The following is a 19332-nucleotide window of genomic DNA, read 5'->3' as shown; positions in this document are numbered from 1 at the left end:
ATGTATTATATATATAATAAAACTCTCAAAGTACAATGGTGAACTGGGAATAATTATTTAAGTATACTTTAATAAAAAAATAAATAAAATGCTTTACTTAAATGAAATGCAGCACCTACCTATGCATAAATAGTCCTTATGCACCAGCAGCCCTAATACATTGCCAATCAAGTAGAGAACTAAGAAATTGTTTCACCAGTTATATTAAAGGGAACTTTAGGTAGCCCAGAGCGCAGTTTGGAGTAGAATTCAGTCAGAATGTTAGGGTTATCATCCCTTTAAATAATCCTTATGGTACTTTTAACCCTTATGCACAGTGTCATTAATCACATAATCAGTCCACTTGTATAACGCAGAGTTCAGGGGGAACAAGACCCTGAAGACACCTGATCACCCAGAAACTGAGCTCGAGCCCCTCTCTGTTCTCAGTAACCAGCCAAATACAGCCTTGTATGGCTCTGATATCCAATGAGATCAGACCAGGAGGTGGTAATGATGCTATTACAGGGAGACTGATAACTGCCTTGATTATATAGCTGTTTGAAAAGAACCATTAACTGCATAGAACAAGTAAAAGTTTATTCCATGCTGAAAAAAGAAGAAAGGAAACAACGTTTCAGCTGTGATGTTTCCTTCTCTTTTCAGCATGGAATAAACCTTTACTTGTTCCTCTGCAGCCTACGCAAGCTGACAGCCCCCTACTTGAACTACTTCAGCCCATTAACTGCATGTCAATCACTGGTTTCTTTAAAACATATTTGCACCATACAAGGAAATATTTAGTCAGTGCATTTTGAAAATTATCCTGGTAGCCAGGATCACAAAGTAGTACGTTATACTGTAAGCCCTACACATTGGACTTAAAGAAGTGTACTGCTCTTAAGCCAAATTGCCGCATCTTAAAAGCCAAGCCAGATAGAGGGGCTGGCCTGGGGAGCTGACCCTGAGGGAATATCGGGTTGCTATTGCAAGTGGTGTTGCTAAATCAGTAGGTGGCGCGCTCTATCAGAAACCCCAAACTTGTGTCCTAATGTGGTGATGGAAGCTTAAGTTACAGTTCCATATTGGGCAGGTTCACAAAACACCCGCCTTTCTTTATGAAACTAGCCCCAGTTACTACTCATGCATTATGATCATCAAGAATCAAAAGACTTTCTTTTTGAAGGATCGTGACCAGCTAAGGTAATATTTTTTCAGCCTGCTATGTCGGCTGTATTACTATATCGAAAAGGAATAAGGCCATATGTTATAGAAATAAAGTAGCCTCGTGAGGATGGATTTTAATGTTATAATTTTATTTGACGCGCTTAATTTATCCACAATGACTTACAGATAAGTGACATTTGTTGGCCAAAAAATGGAAACACACATGTAAACCCAATAATTTTTGGGGTGTCATCCCAATACAACCTGTACGCCCAGTGACATACTGTAGTCTGGTCTCAACAGGAATGGATATGTGTGGCCATTCTTTCACAAGAGAGTCAGTCAGCTCACATCTGGTTGATGGAGGTGGAAAATTGTGTCCCGTGTGTCATTCCAGAATAGGCCCTAAATGCTCCATTTGGTCCAGATCTGATCAGCAGATCTGATTCAGAGGGCCGAATAAGTCTCTCCCTTGAATCACTTTAGGCACTGCTGCTCGTGAAACATCAGCAAGCTGATCTGTCTTGGTCACTGAAGATCCAACCAAACATGCCCCAGCAATCACCCTTCTTTCAAAGTCATTGAAGTCTCTTCTTGCTGTCATACTTAACATAATAAGGCATTTTTGTATATGCTTTCAATATACTTGGTGTCACTCATTTACCCAGATGTTACCATTTTTTGTCCAATACCTGTACATTCAGAATATTCCTGAACTGTAAGTAATGCAAAAGGTACAGTACACATTGTAAAGTGGTATAACAAAAATTGTGGAATTCACCTTCATATGTTAAGCTAACTAGCTGACAAATATGGTGAGATTCTATACAGCCTAAACAAAATGTAGGCTCAATATAAATGTGTACAAAATTATTGTCAACTGATGACATGAGACATGTTAGATGTATGTCGACATGCGAAGCATTGGCGTGCTTGATTATACTGCTGCATTTTGGTCATGAAACCAAACACAGACTATCACCTCATCAGATTTCACAAAATAAGCAGCACATATGACCTAAAAACATCCCCCTGGAAGGTATAGATAGCAGCCATAAGTGCTGTCTCAACCTCATTGAGTGATGACAGAACTTCAGGTCTGGTAAAATGTTTTTTCTGTAAATGTACTGCATTTGTACCATGACATCAATATGACCCATTGCAGTGGAAAAGACTCAATGAATTGAAGAAGCAAGAAAAAGTACAGCAGTGACATTTCAGATTTGAAGGTAAAATAAGCACCAGTAGACAAGACCTAAATGCACTATTGAGCAAAGCAATCATCAGCTTGTTTTTTCATAATAAATTGAACAATTTAGCACGTAAAATGAATAATTAATACTAATGACAGTGTGTGTGAAATTACAGTGTCCTAAATAAAATAATTTTAAGGTATATCTAAAAAAATCAGTGGTGGTACAAATAAACAAGTAAAAATCACGATTGATTTCTGATTTCACACGTTGATAGCCCATGGCTGGGAGCCAGGCTTGGTGGCTGGAATCTGCAAAACAAAATCGCAGAGCATTTAAATATTTTTTACTGTATTACATGCACCACCTTTAACCACATTATTTTTATAATGATTCAGAATCTGTACGAACACCAGAGCTAGCATGGTTCTGAAAACATGGCATACATCAACCTGTGCTGCTTTACTGTTTTAAGCAATGTGCCTGTCACCTCTCAATCCTTGCTTGTATTTATGCAGTAGTTTGCTCTCAAAGCTGCAGTGTGCCAGGTGCCATTAAAGTAACAACCGGTGCTTCTGTTGCTTTATCAGTTGAAGAAAGCTGTTTTTCCAGCAGGGCTGATTATATTACATAGAAGGAAACCTTAGGGAGCGACAGCTGCACACATTCAAGCTAAAATCGACTATAATAAGATACGATTTTTCTGTCCCCTGAGGGAAATATTTTATGGACACCCAGCACTCCTGTACATTTAAATGGAATGCAAACAAAAAAAAAAGAAAAAAACATTGCACATCATTCTATTCCAAAAAATAAGAAAAACATTGGACATCACTCTATTGCACATGTACAGTATAACAAATAACAACAAGTAACATTTATAACACCTCACAAAAACATATTGCACTCAAGTGGGTTGTAAGAGTCAAAATTGTGTTTATTCTTGACCTTTGCGTTCACAGCTTTAATGGATAGTGGAACAAAGGAATGTTTGTATCTGTTTGACTTACTGTAAATTTGGGAACCCTAACAGGTTTGCCAGCAGGAAGAAGTTGATATTCAGAGTGGATGTGGGAATGATCTGGTATAATTTTTCCTGCCTGTTTGATTATGGATTTTTCAAAGACTGTCTGCAGGGAAGGGTGCTGTTTCACTCCCATGACCTTCAAAGCTGTCTGGGTGAGGCGGATAATTTGTGATTTTTAAATGAACTGGTAGCTTACCAAACCACACTGTAATACCATATCTGATAATGCTCTCGATTACAGCACGGTAAAAGAGTTGCTAACTTCATGTAAAACCCCAAACACTCTTCAGTCTTTGCAGGAAATATAAGCACTGCTGAACTTTGGAGCAAACACTCTCAACATGAGTAGTCCAGCACAGATTACTGTCTATGTGTACACCTAAGTACTGATATGAATCGACCTGAGTGATAAATTCACTGTAGATTACTACATGTGAGTGATCACCAATGCAGGTATGCTGAAACATTACAAAATCCTAAGAAAAAGTATAGGTGTAGTATATGGTAAAGTATAAATTTAACATGTAGGAATGGTTATATGACTGATACTTGCCAGAATAGACTCCGGCTTCCTACGATCCTGAATTGGAAGAAACTGTTAGAAAATGGTTGGATGGAATGGCTACCTAAACCCCACAACAGACAGTAGAATTTATAATATTTTACTATTTGCCACCAGGGATTGACGTATAGTCTGAAGCAGCTCGGGAATGAACCCTCACCATCTGAATGAAGCAGTCGGAGCAGGCATGGCAGATCTTCTCCGCAGTGGCGGGGCTATCAAGTCTGAAGGGTCCTTTGAGGTCCCTCTCCTTTCTGGCAGCTGACACAGCATCCTTAATGGCAAAGAACACTGAACTTCCTAGAAACAAGACTGGCTCACCAATGCCCTGCAGGAAACAGACCATAGGTTAACATCTACTTAATAACATGCTTCAGTAGACAATATGACAAACTTTTAAAAACCAAAGAAAGATTTTTAGCCAAAGAAGGCCATTTATTAGCCAATCAACCAGTAGTTTCACACACAATGAGATACAATGAAAACAATAACCGAAATAAAGTATTCATCATCTCTCCAGGGAAGTACAGTATGACCAAAAGGGATATACAGTGGATATCAAAAGTCTACACACCCTTATTGAAATTTCACCATGTAAAGGCTGAAATCAAGACAAATCATGTCAGACCTTTGTTCACCTGAAAGTTTTTTATTTTTAATTATGCTTCCTAAACATGATCCATTTGTTTTTCACTTAAATATTGTTGATTACAGGATCTTATTAAAGGCGGAAAAAAGGACTGACATGATTTGTCTTGATTTCAGCCTTCACATCAACAAAAGGTGAAATTTCAATAAGGGTGTGTAGACTTTTGATATCCACTGTATATTCACTTGTAACTGCAACAACGTAACTTAAGAAGAACTGGCAATAGGACATTTTAGTAGCCGGTGCTGACATTTTAATTGAATAGACATGTCATAGGTAAATGTCACATGTCATAGGTAAATTAATAATAATAATAATAATAATAATAATTGCTTACACTTATATAGCGCTTTTCTGGACACTCCACTCAAAGCATTTTATAGGTAATGGGGACTCCCCTCCACCACCACCAATGTGCAGCATCCACCTGGATGATACAACGGCAGCCATAGTGCGCCAAAACACTTACCACACATCAGCGGGGAGGAGAGCAGAGTAATATATACAATTCATAGAGGGGGATTATTAGGAGGCCATGATTGATAAGGGCCAATGGGAAATTTGGCCAGGACACCAGTGTTACACCCCTACTCTTTTCGAGAAACACCCTGGGATTTTTAACGACCACAGAAAGTCAGGACCTCAGTTTTACATCTCATCCGAAGGACGTCACCTGTTTACAGTATAGTGTCCCCGTCACTATACTGGGGAATTAGAACCCACATGGACCGCAGGGTGAGCACCCCCTGCTGGCCCAACTAACACCTCTTCCAGCAGCAACCTTAGTTTTTCCCAGGAGGTCTCCCATCCAGGTACTGACCAGGCTCACACCTGCTTAGCTTCAGTGGGTTGCCAGTTGTGAGTTGCAGGGTGATATGGCTACTGGCATAAATACATTTTATGCTGATTAATAATTGTTGTCAACAGGAGAACTAAAGTGAAAGTCAGATATTAGCAACATTACACAATACAAACTATACAGCTGCAACACATATTTTGTACCAGGTTGCAGATATAGTTTTATGGGATTTTTTCCCATTCCTCTCAAACTTGGGGAAAGCATGTCATCCAACTCTTCACACAAAACGTCAATGGAGCTCGGCTTTACATGACGTAACTTTGAAATTCTCGTCTCACAAGAAAGGGGTTGAAACAAGAGCACATGCGGATGTGTTGTTCTGCTCGAATATTGTTAGGATGAACCCACAATGTGAGATCCCAGGATTTGATCAATGCAACTCCACAAACGTTGCCATGAATTACTGTAAGTAGAGTTCTGTGGTGACTAGACACTCCTGGCCAGACCATCACAATCAATCTTAGCACCTGTGCTTGCTAATGTAACAGGTGTTTAGTGTTCATGCAATCAATATCCAAAGTCCAGCACTATATTTTTCTCTAGATATACTGCATGCATAGAATGTTTCTTCTGATGCTCAGTACAGATCATTTAACTTTTGTGTGTGGCAAACATAAAAAGCAAACATCCATTTTGTTTGTCCTTCTAAATGGAGGAAATGGCCGTTGAGTTTTCATGAATCACCATTGCCTTTTTAATCCTCTCTTGTACCTACAGTACACCAGGTCAATGCTGGACACACTGTAGACGTGTATGAGGCCTTGTGAGGGAATCTACATTTCCAGCTGGAGGGTTCAATTGGGGTGAGCCATTCCAGTGCTTGAAAAGAATCAGGTGTAGTCACTCAGCAAAGCTGAGATTGACAGGCCTTAGTCGAGTACACCTGTTGACCAATGCTGATGAGAGGAAGACGGTTGGAACAGGAGCAGTGCTGGACGGATCTTTGTGTAGAGGAGACAGAGAAGGGAGTAAGACAATTATAGTTAAATTGTTATTGTTCTTTAAGAGTTTGGAATTAGTTCAACCTCGTATAGTTATGGATAAGGTTTCTAAGTATAGACAGGTCTCTGATGGGAGTCAGGTTTTTTGGGGGGTTTAGTGAAAAGAATTACTGAGAATTTTGTAAAAAAACCTGAAACAAACCAACAGTTTATTGATCGGCCTTCTGACAGGCGTATACTTACTTTGGATGAATAAATAGCATGTGGGTTTTGCGAACCGGCCAGCAGATACACGTTGAATGTTAGGGGAACATCACAGACAGCTGGTATTTTATATTGTGCAGGACCACGTGTGTACAGAACCCCTGAGGGAGAGAACTTCAGCTCCTCCATGGTGTAAAGCCCAAGACCTTGAATGAAAGCCCCCTCAATCTGAAAGACAGAATGCAATCACTTGCAGCCAATGACACACCAATTGAATTTATCCATATACTGGATATGGTGTGGTGTGCTAGATATATTGTGGTTTAGTTATTTCCAAGGAATATTAAACCTTTAAATTATTCTAGAAAATTAAGTGAGTGAATATGTGCTACATCAGACCAAGGAGTAATGGATTTTTCCAGTGTTTTAAGCTAAAATATTTTTGCAGTGTTTAGGCCTTAATATTTAAGAAAGGGGGCAAAGTATAATGAACTGGATGATGGGCTTTTTAGTCTTATACTCCTAATTGCAGGGTGCTGCAACTACACAGTGGGTTAAAAGAGAAAACTGCAAAGTGGGTTATATGGGTTTTGGCAAAGGGAGAACCAGGAAATCCATCCCTTATCCCAAGTGTGCCAGTTTGTTTGGATGAATGCCATTTCAATAATGAATCCAAGAAAAAATGAAAACCCCAACAGGATGAAATACCTTCACAATATGCATTTAATTGCATGTTCCTCTGAGGCAATAACTGCATGAAGCCTGTGACCCACTGCAGTCTTTGATGACATACTATTTGTTTTGCGATTTGTTGCCAAACCTTTGATGCAGCAGCTTTGAGATGCCTATTCTTGGGGTGTTGTGACATCAATTTTTTTTTCTGTAGTGTATAAAATACATGCTCAGCTTTACTTATATCTGGAGATTGACTTGTCAAGTCTTACGATTTTCCACTTTTGCCTCCTGATGTACACCTTGGTTGCATTGGCCATATGTTTTATTATAATAATAATAATAATAATAATAATAATAATAATAATAATAATAATAATAATAGTAATAATATATAGAGCTTATATAGCGCTTTTCTGGACACTCCACTCAAAGCGCTTTACAGGTAATTGGGACTCCCCTCCTCCACCACCAATGTGCAGCCCCACCTGGATGATGCGATGGCAGCCATAGTGTGCCAGAACGCTCACCACACACCAGCTATCAGTGTGGAGGAGAGCAGAGTAATGAAGCCAATTCATAGATGGGAATTATAAGGAGGCCATGATTGGTAAGGGCCAATGGGAAATTTGGCCAGGACGCCGGGGTTACACCTCTACTCTTTTTGAGAAATGCCCTGGAATTTTTAATGACCACAGAGAGTCAGGACCTCGGTTTTCCGTCTCATCCGAAGGACAGCGCCTGTTTACAGTATAGTGTCCCCATTGTTATACAGGGGCATTAGGACTCACATAGACTGCAGAGTGAGCGCCCCCTGCTGGCCCCACTAACACCTCTTCCAGCAGCAACCTTAGTTTTTCCCAGGAGGTCTCCCATCCAGGTACTAACCAGGCTCATTTATGTCTTTGCCACACTGCCTGGTAAAGAGCCACTTAATAGATACATTAGATACATCATCATCAAATATGAGTGAGACTATTCCAAGCCATGACATTAAGTCCACCATTCTTCACTTTGTGCAGGCATAATTTATTTTTAATCTACAATAATACATGTAAAACAATAGAAGATGTAAACATGCATTCTGTCTTCTCCCATTCTCCATACAATACTCCTCACCTGGCCAATATCAACAGAGGGATTTATGCTTCTTCCAGTGTCCATCACAATATCTGCCCTGATATTCTGTTCAAAAATAGAAATAGTCATGTAAAGGTTCTTCATGGGTCTTGAATCAAACAATGCAGGTCATTGTAGACAGGAGCATTTTAAGCTTTTTAATTTAGCTGCAAATTTGATCTATTATAAACATTTGCAGGCCACCAGCTAGGAAAAGACTGGTTTGAGAATTACCTTGTGGTCTCCAGTCAGACAGTCAATCTCAACCTCTGAGCAGCTGACTCCATATGTGAAATAGGCATATGGTCTTCCTTCCTGCTTCTCCCAGTCCATGTACAGGTCATGGCCCCTAAGCACAACACACATTTAATATTATACACCAACTGAAGGAAGGTTTCACCTATGTAAAGCCTGTAGATACTGATAAAACTTCAATCTGGTTGATTCTTTTGTGTTTTTAGGTGATATGTGTCCAAATCATACAAACTTGAGATTTTCAAATTGTCTTGATTTGCCAAGTGTCCCTACCATCTTGAAATTATTTTTTAAAATGTCATAACAGAGTCACTGTACTGTGAAATGATTGAGCTCTTGGCTCCCTGTGAGATGGAATTTAAAGCCTCTTCTTATTCCTGGTTAGAGTTGTAATACACCCTTGAAAATAAGACTTTTATTTTAAAGTCTGTGTTAAAACAAGACCTTAAAATAAATGGCTTGCTGAAAGTCATCAAGGATAGTTCTACAGACTAGATTCACCTAAAGAGACATTGATCATGTACTGTAGTGTCTTACCATTCATCATGCCCCACAACAGTCTTCCCTTCACATTTCACATGAAACTAATACATATTAACAAATGTTTAGCTTAAAAAATAATTCTAATACAACTATATAAACATTTTACATGAATAATCGTAACTGTTTTTATTTAGGAGTTAAACCCGAAGGTTGAGATTAGATCCGGAATGTTCTCCACCAATTTTACATTCATTCTTATGGGAAATTAATATTTTTTATGCACTGTTTTTCAACAACTGCCACATAAACTGAAACTGAAGGTACCCACCCTGCATTTTCAATTGACCAAAGTTATTAAGTATGCTCATTTGCGTCAGGAGACTGAAGTCTCTTTTGCTGAATACAACTAGACAATATTAAAAGTCTTGAAAAAAATTACAGAATTGAAGCTTTCACAGTTTTACACAAATGATAAATGATACCTGTAAAACCCTGTAGAGGAAAGGCTGATTTTCTGAAAGTATGCAGTTTTAATCTAAAAAAGGGAAAAAAGGGAATATCATAGATTATAAAGACTGTATAGACTGCTAACTAATGCATAATAGAGGCTTGAAAACATATTTTTTACTGAACTAAACTGTTTTATGCCACTGAAGATTGGTATAAAATAAAATGTCAGAGAACTGGAATATGCAAACACATACTGTATAAACAAAGTGGCTTACATTTTTACATGCAGTATAAATGATTTTTCATCTAAATCTATGGTCTTTGGATGAATCAAGATAACTTTATCTTTATAATATCAATAATGAACAAATGTGGTTTAGGTTTGAATGTGGTTTAGTATTAGTATTACCACATGCATGCATGAGTATTGAACTGTGATATTTAATCTACCCAGTCTTGCCAAGTGCCTTTGGGGTTGTCGTGTATGATGGGCTCCAGCCTTTGTAACAGGGTTTGGCAAGCATCCTAGAAAAACATACAGCAAATATATTCCATTAGTTTATATAATTCTATTTTAAAACAGGTTGACAAAACACCTCTGGTCACAAAAATCTGAAACCTTATGATGTAAAGAGAATAAAACATCCAGGTATATAACAACTGTTGCTGCTGGAAGAGGTGTTAGTGGGTCCAGTAGGGAGTGTTCATCCTGTGGTCTTTGTGGGTCCTAATATCCCAGTATAGTAATGGGGACAGTATACTACAAAAATGTGTTATCCTTTGGATGAGATGCACTGTAATAATGAAGTCCTGATTCTCTGTGGTCATTAAAAAACCCACAGCATTTCTTGAAAGAGTAGGGGTGTAACCCCGATGTCCTGGCCACATTCTCCCCCTGGCCTTTACCAATCGTGACCTCCTAATAATCCTCAATTGGTGTCAGTACCCTCTTCTCCTCCCTTACTGATAGCTGATGTGTGATGGGACTCCCCTCCACCACCACCAATGTGTAGTCAATACCTGGTTCAGCCATAGTTCACCTGTACACTCACCACACATCAGCTATCAGTGGGGAGGAGAACAGAATGATGAAGCCAATTCAGAGATGGGCATTATTTGGAGGCCATGATAGGTAAAGGCCAATGGGAAATTGGACCAGGATGCCTGTGTTACACCCCTACTCTTTTTGAGAAACACCCTGAGATTTTTAATGACCACAGAAAGTCAAGACCTCGGTTTTACGTCTCATCCAAAGGACAGAGCTTTTTTACAGTATAGTAACCCCATCACTATACTGGGGCATTAGGACCCACACAGACCACAGGGCGAGCGCCCCCTACCGGGCCCACTAACACCTCTTCCAGCAGCAACCTTAGTTTTTCCCAATAGCTCTCCCACCCAAGAACTGATCAGGCTCACACCTGCTGAGCTTTAGTGGGTTGCCAAGTGTGAGTTGCACAGTGATATAGCTGCTGGCCAAATTTACAGCTACAACAAAATCTGTGATTAGGGTTTTTACATTTAGTTTTACATACCAAACAAATACGCTTAAAATAATAAATAAGCTAACAATGTACAAAATAATATTTTTCCAAAATAAATATGTACCACCATACACCACCACTTGCAACAGCTGGAAAGATACCTCATGACCCTCTGGTTAGCAAAACTGATGTCATTCGAACTGTACAAATATCCAAATATGCTATTGCTGGATGAATTGAATGCATTCTATTTCTATACATATTTGTCAGGCCATCATTAAACAAATGACATTTGCTCTACAAAAGGTTCTGCAATGCATCTGTGCACACAAAAATACATGCCAAGATCAAAAGGAATATAGTCAGACCTGAATATAATATCAACTTGAAAAAAAGGCAATCAAAGAATGCACAGAGATTTATATTCCATTCATGCTGAAACTATTCTGTGGAGTGTTAATAGAGCTTCTGCACAACCACCTATGTGATGCAACAGACCAGTCAATCACAAATGCAGGTTCCTGTGTCTGCACCATTATGCGATTGCTGCTGTGTTGCGTTTGTATATCAGAGCATATGAGCATTTTAATCCTGCAGTTCTCTCTACTACATAACCAATGCAGTCTTTTGTTGTAACTCCCCCCTTGCTCTTTGTAAGGTTCAATGAAATAACCTTATCAGACCTGACATTCCCAGAGACATCCCAGATCTCACCTTCACAGCCATTCCATTGGCATCTGTGCCAAACGATGCAGCAGAAGGGCAGGTGTTGGGCACGGTGTTGGTGCTGGTCTCACTGATGTGAATGAATGAAGCTGGGATTCTCAGCTCTCGGCTTGCCACCTTTGGAACAAGACAGTCTTATGTTTTACCAAATTATTAAAGATTTCAAGAAACTAGAAAATGAACATTCACAATAAGCAGGTTCTCTGGTCTAAAACCTCTCAGAGAGGTTAAATAGGTTGATGAGGTTAAATAACAGTGTACCAGGGGCAAAGCTAGAGCTTATCCTCAAGGTAACAAGCCATTTATGTAACCCACTAAATGAAAAGGTCTGTGTCTGTTTCACAATATTCTTCCCACCATTTACTAGGGAAGAACTAAGTTCTCTGCGAAAATACTGTAAAATAAAATATTTGTATGTTATCAAAACAACATTTACACATTATAGGGTAATCCAGATAAAAAATGGGGAAGGAAGAAAGACATTTCTCTTCTCTGGCTCCTCTTTTCTAGTTTTCTGTTTTTCAATATAGACAGCATATACAGTGCTGGGGTTCTGGGTTCAAGTTCAGATCTGGGCTACCATCTGTGTGGAGTTAGTATGTTCTCCCTGGGTTTGTGTGGCTTTCCTCCAGGTGCCACGGTTTCCTCTCACAGTCCAAAAACATACTGGTAGGTTAATCGGCTCCTGGGAAAATTTTGTGATTGTGTGCGTATTTGTGTTTGTCTCTGTGTGTCTGCCTGTCTGCCCTGTGATCCAGGTGTTCCCTGTCATGTGTGTCACGATCATAAACCCCTCCTCTTAAGTACGCTCTTGCCCTTCCTTGTTTTATAATCTCCCGCACCTGCCTCCGGTTCCAGCCCCTCGTGCTATATGAGCCAGACGTCCATGCCTATCAGGGCTCAGCTTTGGAAGATGGAAGCCTGGAATAGGCCACACCTCCCCCGAACACCAGCACACCACGGACACGTAGCTTATACACTGGTTTCCTACTACAGTCCAAAGACATACTGGTAGGTTAACTGGGACAATCAGTTCTGGTGGGTGTGTGGGTGTGTGTGTGTGTAAATGCCCTGTAATGCACTGGCTTCCCATCCAGAGTTATCCTGCCTTGAGCCCATTGCTTGCTTGGTATTGTACTTTATAAAGCAGTTAGAAAAAGGGATGCATGGATGGTACATCTTTATTTTTCAAAGAAAGTCTACTTATTAGAGAGCTTCAGAATGCACAAACCATAATCTTTAGAAAACAGTATGGGGAATTGTGTTACCTGTAGTCAAGAATTACAGTAATCTTTGAATGTTTCAGAAGACAAAAAACAAATATTGCATTTCCGAAGTCTGTGATTCAGATAACAGTATGCTACATTTTAAAAATGATACTGCCATCACACAATACAGCAATTCAGAAGCAAATCAAATCAGGAGAACACCCCATGAAGTGAAGAATTAAAAACTTTACTCTTACAATCTTTACCTCATACATCAAGACAGCCCCTAGAAATGTAAAGGCAAGAACGGTTGAATTTTTGTTTTGCTCACCAAGAACCACATATTTGCTTTAATTTGTGGGTGGCACAGTTTCACCCCATTATATGACACACAAGTTACCTGTTGCATCTTGGTGTGAATGCCCTGACCCATCTCAGTTCCTCCATGACTCACCAGCACAGACCCATCTTTATAAATATGGACCAGGGCAGCCGCCTTAGTGTGAGAAACAACCAGTGAGTATACATACATCAGGACATCCAATATCCGAGTTGCAAGTTAACAAATACAGCAGATACTACAGTAAAATGATGTAGCATGACGAAAATAAATGTCTCCCAAATCAAATGAAGAACTCTACTGGACATTCCACCTGTGTCACTAATAAACCAATAAATTATACTGCCATGTTTTTTTCAGCAATAACCAACATTTTCTGCCTAGATTTGCTCAGGACGCAAAATACTTTAATATTGTCTCTATAGGCAGCCCTCCACATGAATTTAAGGATATTGCCATTATATACTGGTTTTACATTGGTTCTCAAAGTCCTACTATTTTACATGGTCTAGGGTGCATTTTTACTATATCAATTTTCTATAACATTTAAGCAGGTTCAATGATGCTTTTGAGTAATTTCTGAAAATTCTGCAAGATTGCTTTAGATCATAAGGTCTTACAGATACAAGCAAAATGATTGCCTTCACTAATTTTAATGGGGGTAATGTCTTAAGGTCCATAGATATGTGTGGAGAAAATGAAAGGCATATTCTAACAGAATATGAACTGCCGCATGTTTTTCCTTTTGCATGTACAGTATATACTGTACAGTACTTTACTTGACAATGATGTGCTCCAATACATCAAACTGAGGACAGGCGCAAGAAAACGTGAAAAACCACAGAAAAGACAGAAAATTCTAAAATCTCTACCTGGTTCAGGAAGCTTTCAGCAAATGCGATACCATACTTAATGGGAACAACGGCGATTCCTCTTTTTTTCCAGCGGTTTTGTTTGTTGAACTTGTTGATGGCAATTCGCCTGTTGCTGAAAGCAGATTTTTCCAGGCATTCATCCCAGCACCTCCACAGATTGTGAGGATCAAACGCTAGCTTGTAGTGAGTGCAGGATGTGCCCCTGTACATATTTATCTCACGAATCTAGGGAGGCAAAAACATTTTCGGTAACTTCGGAACTTAGCTGCTCACAAGATTGTGTCAGGATACACAATCAAGGCTGGGCAACGTTAGTTTACTAAAATATCTTTTACAAATTATTATAGCTATAGGTGCCTACAGATGTGTCTCTAAGAATCTAGATAAAGTGTGTGACTGATGTTTGCCGAGATTCAGTCCAGATTGAGTGATCAAAGCAATTGTAAAGTTTACCTTGGTTTACGTTTGTCAATTAAGTTCTGGCCAAATGATTAAATGTCAAACAACAGTCCTAACACAGATTCATTAGTTTTTAACACAGATTTGTTTGGATCTCTACCTGCACAGTTTTGAAATATACTTCCAATGATACTACATCATGAGAACTATAATCTAACGGTTCTGTCTTGCCTTGAAAAACAGTAGCATAGCTGTCATCGCCCACGTCTAACATTTCCATTTTCAGCTGCTGATGCCTCTGAGGGTATCTCAAGCTCAACTGCTTCATTATATAAAACAGCAATATTATTGATATTTGAGTGTTTTCTCAAGTCTAACTCATATTCCGAGCTCTATGAAGCTCTACACTTTGGGCAATGTTAGCCATCTCAGCTCGACATAAAGTTGATGACTCAAGGTCTCAGATGCATAGCTTACTTGCAGAGTTCCTAAAAAGAGTTTCCAACAATCACACTGCTCTCTTTTCATGTGAATGACACTAAATGGGCCAGCAGCTATGTCACCCTGCAACTCACATCCCATATCTGGCAACTCACTGAAGCTAAGCAGTTGTGAGCCTGGTCAGTACCTGGCTGAGAGACCTCCTGGGGAAAACTTAAGGTTGCTGCTGGAAGAGGTGTTAATGGGGCAAGCAGGGGGCGCTCACGCTGCAGTCTATACTTCAGTCCTAACGCCCTAGTATAGTGACGGAGATGCTATAATGTAAAAAGGTGCCGTCCTTTGGATGAGACGGCAACCTGATGAGTCAGGTTCTGACTCTCTGAGGTCATTAAAAATCCCAGGGCATTTCTGGAAGAGAGTAGGGGTGTTACCCAGGCCAAATTTCCCATTGGTCTTTGCCAATCATGGCCTCCTAATAATCTCCATCTATGAATTGGCTTCATCACTCTGTTCTCCTCCAAACTGATAGCTGGTGTGTGGTGAGTGTACTGGTGCACTATGGCTGCCATCGCATCATCCAGGTGGAGGCTGCACTGTGGTGGTGGTGGAGGGGAGTCCCCATTACCTGTAAAGCCCTTTGAGTGGACTGTCCAGAAAAGCGCTATATATAATAATTATTATTATTAAATGATAATGTCGTAATTTATGGCTGAATTTCATTATTTGTGTGAAGCTGCTGCTTGGGTATCCTAGGTCTTAATGTCTGTTTCCAGGTCTTCTGGTGAAGCAAACACATTTGGTGATATGAGGTTAAGTGTCAAAGTAATGATACACTCCAGTGTTTTTGCTCCCTTCCACAATCTGGAATTAATTCTTCACTGTGTTGGTGTTGGTATCTTTAGATGTGTACCTTATTGAATGTGGATATGCCTGTTCTCCCCTAATCTGTTAAAGAAAAGCTGATGAATGTGTTTGTCTTTTCCAGGCTTTATTTTTGTAATAAGAGATTCTACTGGATGTGTCTGAACGTATGTACAATATGTGTCTTTTGCGCTCTTTGGACATTTCATTCTGTTCTGTTGTCTGAGGCTCTGGAATGATCCCAGGCTGTAATAATCATGCAAGTCAGTCAGCAATTTTAAATATTGTCTGAAATCCTACTGTTATACACAAGCTATTAGTTCTGCTTAATGTATTAAGGTGCGTATTCTTGCATTTTTTTTATTGTGAAAGCCTGAAGATGTGTCAGAGGCATTATAAACAATGAATATTATCTTCCTCATTAATATTTCATTGTGCTGTCACGATCATCATCCCTCCTCTAGAGGGCGCTCCGACCCTTTTGTATTTTATTTTCCTTATTACGTTCACCTGCCCCTTGTTCCCCATTTATTATTTAAACCTCGTGGCTCTGAAGCTCAGGGCTCTGCATTGGAAGACGGACGCCTGGAAGCCTGCCTAGCATCAAGTTGCCCCACGACTTGCACAGCACAGTTTTTTTCAAACACCTACCGATATACTGTATACAGTACCAGTTCTCAGTCACAAGTAGAACACCTATCTGAAAGTGAGCCTGAGACATTTACCTACCTTCTCAGCTGAGCAGCCTACTCTGACAGCCACATCATTGATCCAGCTCTCGGTGACCAGCATGCTTTGTGGCACCCCAAAGCCCCTGAAGGCAGTATTGGAAGGAAGGTTGGTGCGGCAGGCTGTGGACATCCCTCTCAGGTTAGGGATGTTGTAGGAATTGTCCATGTGTAGAAGTATTTTTTCAATAACCTTGAATCACAAAAATTAGAGGCCTCATTTTAATACACAACTTCAACAGTGCCATGAGGAAAACTGTACTGGCTGTGGAGGACCTGACTGAAACGTTCACTTTAAATATTGAAACAAGGTTTTACTGCATAAGAACAATAGCACTTTTTATTAATAACAAAAAGTTTTAGAAAAAGCTCTGAATGACAACTGAAAGTTAGATTTTGAATTTATTGAAATGTGCAGCTTATTTGAAGACTTTATCCGTTGTTTTTCTAATTTCACACCCTTGTAGCACGTTTTTACATCACTACACAATTAGATACATACAGCATATATCACTGTTAAACGAGCTATTTACAATAGTACATTTTAGACAATACTGTATACGAGAATCCAGAAAAAAATAAATGAATTGGCAGAATTAATCAGAGTATTGAGCAGTTTATTGCACCAGAAAAATCAAATAAATCTAACAACTTTGCCGATCTCTGTCTAAGCATTTAAGCCAGAAGTGCCAACTCTGGCAAGTATTTACAAACAACCAGATGATTGTATGAATCAAAAACACAGCTCTATGGAACCTTAAAAAAAGGAATAGTACAAAAATACTAACATACCAAAATGGACTCATCCCCTGTATTACCAGCATTGGTGTAATAATGAACGTCTGCTGCAATTATCTGCCCATTGTTCATGAAGCCGACCTACAGGCAAACACAATCAATCAATCCTTGAACACAGAATAAAATCAGCCTACAGATTAGAGCCAGAACTGCAAAAGGATATTCTGATACTGATCTATACTGTGAGAGAAATATAAATCTCAGCTGGATAAGGAAAGGCAGGCTGGGGCCACAGCCAAGTTTTATGATCAGTTTCTCTGCAATGTCAAAACACTGGTGAACTAAGGTAACTAAAGGATGAGAAAGGATGGCTGGAAATCATCACGGTTCTTCTTTCCTTAAGAAGAAAAAAGCTCAACTGGCATTTCTAATGGTTCTCTGTTAAACAGTGATCCGATTATTGCTACATCTCACAAATAGAAATGAAGGACTTTGGCATTACTGTATGTTTCACTGCAATAATGTATTTGTGTTCCCATGTGGTGTCTGTGATTAGAACAACGTTTGTATCTGTTATCTGTGCTTCTCTGTTTTGCTCTCTCATAAAGTTTCCTTTTGCTATTTTGCTTTACTTACTCCCTTTTAATTAGTATTCAGTAAATCATCCTCTGGCAGGGATGTACACTGACTGGTTCTGAATATTAAGAGGCAACAATTATGAACATTCCTACTGTATACGTAATATTGCTCTAAGCCCTTCAGTCCCTCAGTTCTCCTTTTTTCAACTGCCATCTTGAAAATGTACAATTGGTCTGGAGATTGAGATGGCCAGTTGGGGACCTTTACTTTGTGTCATTCCTGCATCGATATGGATGTATGCTTTGGATCATTGTCATATTTGAATGTCCATTTTCAGCCAAGCCTGAGCCGCTTGGCAGAAAGAACTAGGGTTCTGGTCAAAATATCACAGTACATGTTCTTAAATTCTCTACCTTCACATGGGCTCCAGGACACATAGATGTGAAACAACCGCAAAACAAACTGTAACAGATCCCCTGTGATATTTAACATTTTCTTAACATGAGCTTCATCTTTTTTTACACTAAACATAACACTGATAAACATGCCCCAAAAGCACAATTTCCATTTAATCCGATCACACAACATTGTTTCAAATGTCATTCAAATGATGGGTTTGGCAACTTTGATGCACCTCTTTTTGTGCTTCCCCCTCAGCAGAAGCTGCTTCCTTGCAATCCAGCTATGAATCCCATTATCATGAATGGTATTATTCAATGCTTTGTATCGTGGAGATGCCAGTGTGCATTAGTGATCTCCAACTGTTGCCTTGGGTTGCCTCCCTAACCACTTGTTTCTAGCTCATGGTGGCAAGATACAGTTGCTTCCTATTCCTGCAGGGCTGCCACTAGCGGCTTGAAATTTCTTAATAATTTCACTACAATTGATTTCGCATTTGTGGATTTTTTTACAGCCATTCACCCAAGTTCTAGAACTTCTGGAGGTCAATGACCACTTGCCTGCAGTCTTCAAAGAGCTCTCTGACCTACTGAATGTTTTTTGTGTATTACCTCCTCTTTCACCTTGGGGAAACAGAAACCCTTCAGAGGCCTTTACATAGTTCCAGAGGCTTCCACTGCACTTCCAAAAAGCTGAACGTAATTGTTGCTTTGTTTTTGTTGAATTATTTTCAAAGGAGTCCTTAGAGGTGCAAATAAGTGCCACCCTCTTGTTTTCTGGAATTCAATTAATTATTTATGTCAAATATGATTTTGCTCTGTGCTATGATGATTACAGGTGACAGAATTAGAAGTTGTAATTGAGACATTATCCAATATGTAACTCATTCTGATATATTCTGTTTTTTGTTCTTACTTTATCGGGTTATTAATAAATCTGGAGGGCACTCTTTATTCCTGCTAACTTACCATAACATACAGTAATCACAAGGCAC

At 39.4% G+C, this 19332-nt stretch overlaps 1 protein-coding gene across 3 annotated transcripts in view; it reads right to left on the bottom strand.

The window, feature by feature from the left end:
* Positions 1-1274: 1274 nt before the first annotated feature.
* The window catches only part of aox6 (aldehyde oxidase 6), a 54781-nt gene continuing 36723 nt past the window's right edge, over positions 1275-19332 (bottom strand). For 2 of the 3 annotated variants that reach the window (XM_069196234.1, XM_069196233.1), the window contains exons 24-35: positions 17415-17501; positions 16624-16815; positions 14191-14418; positions 13379-13474; positions 11759-11887; positions 10011-10085; positions 9593-9645; positions 8607-8721; positions 8373-8438; positions 6621-6809; positions 4089-4256; positions 1275-2650 (exon numbers count right to left, since the gene is read on the bottom strand). In XM_069196234.1, the coding sequence (XP_069052335.1) occupies positions 2603-2650; positions 4089-4256; positions 6621-6809; positions 8373-8438; positions 8607-8721; positions 9593-9645; positions 10011-10085; positions 11759-11887; positions 13379-13474; positions 14191-14418; positions 16624-16815; positions 17415-17501 (1446 nt within the window). In that variant the 3' untranslated portion in view covers positions 1275-2602. 3 annotated transcript variants of the gene reach the window in all.

Source organism: Lepisosteus oculatus, chromosome 12 (genome assembly GCF_040954835.1).
Source record: "Lepisosteus oculatus isolate fLepOcu1 chromosome 12, fLepOcu1.hap2, whole genome shotgun sequence".
NCBI classification, from domain to species: Eukaryota; Metazoa; Chordata; class Actinopteri; order Semionotiformes; family Lepisosteidae; genus Lepisosteus; species Lepisosteus oculatus.
Note: the sequence above shows the minus strand (reverse complement) of the source record. Positions and strands in the feature narration are given on the sequence as shown.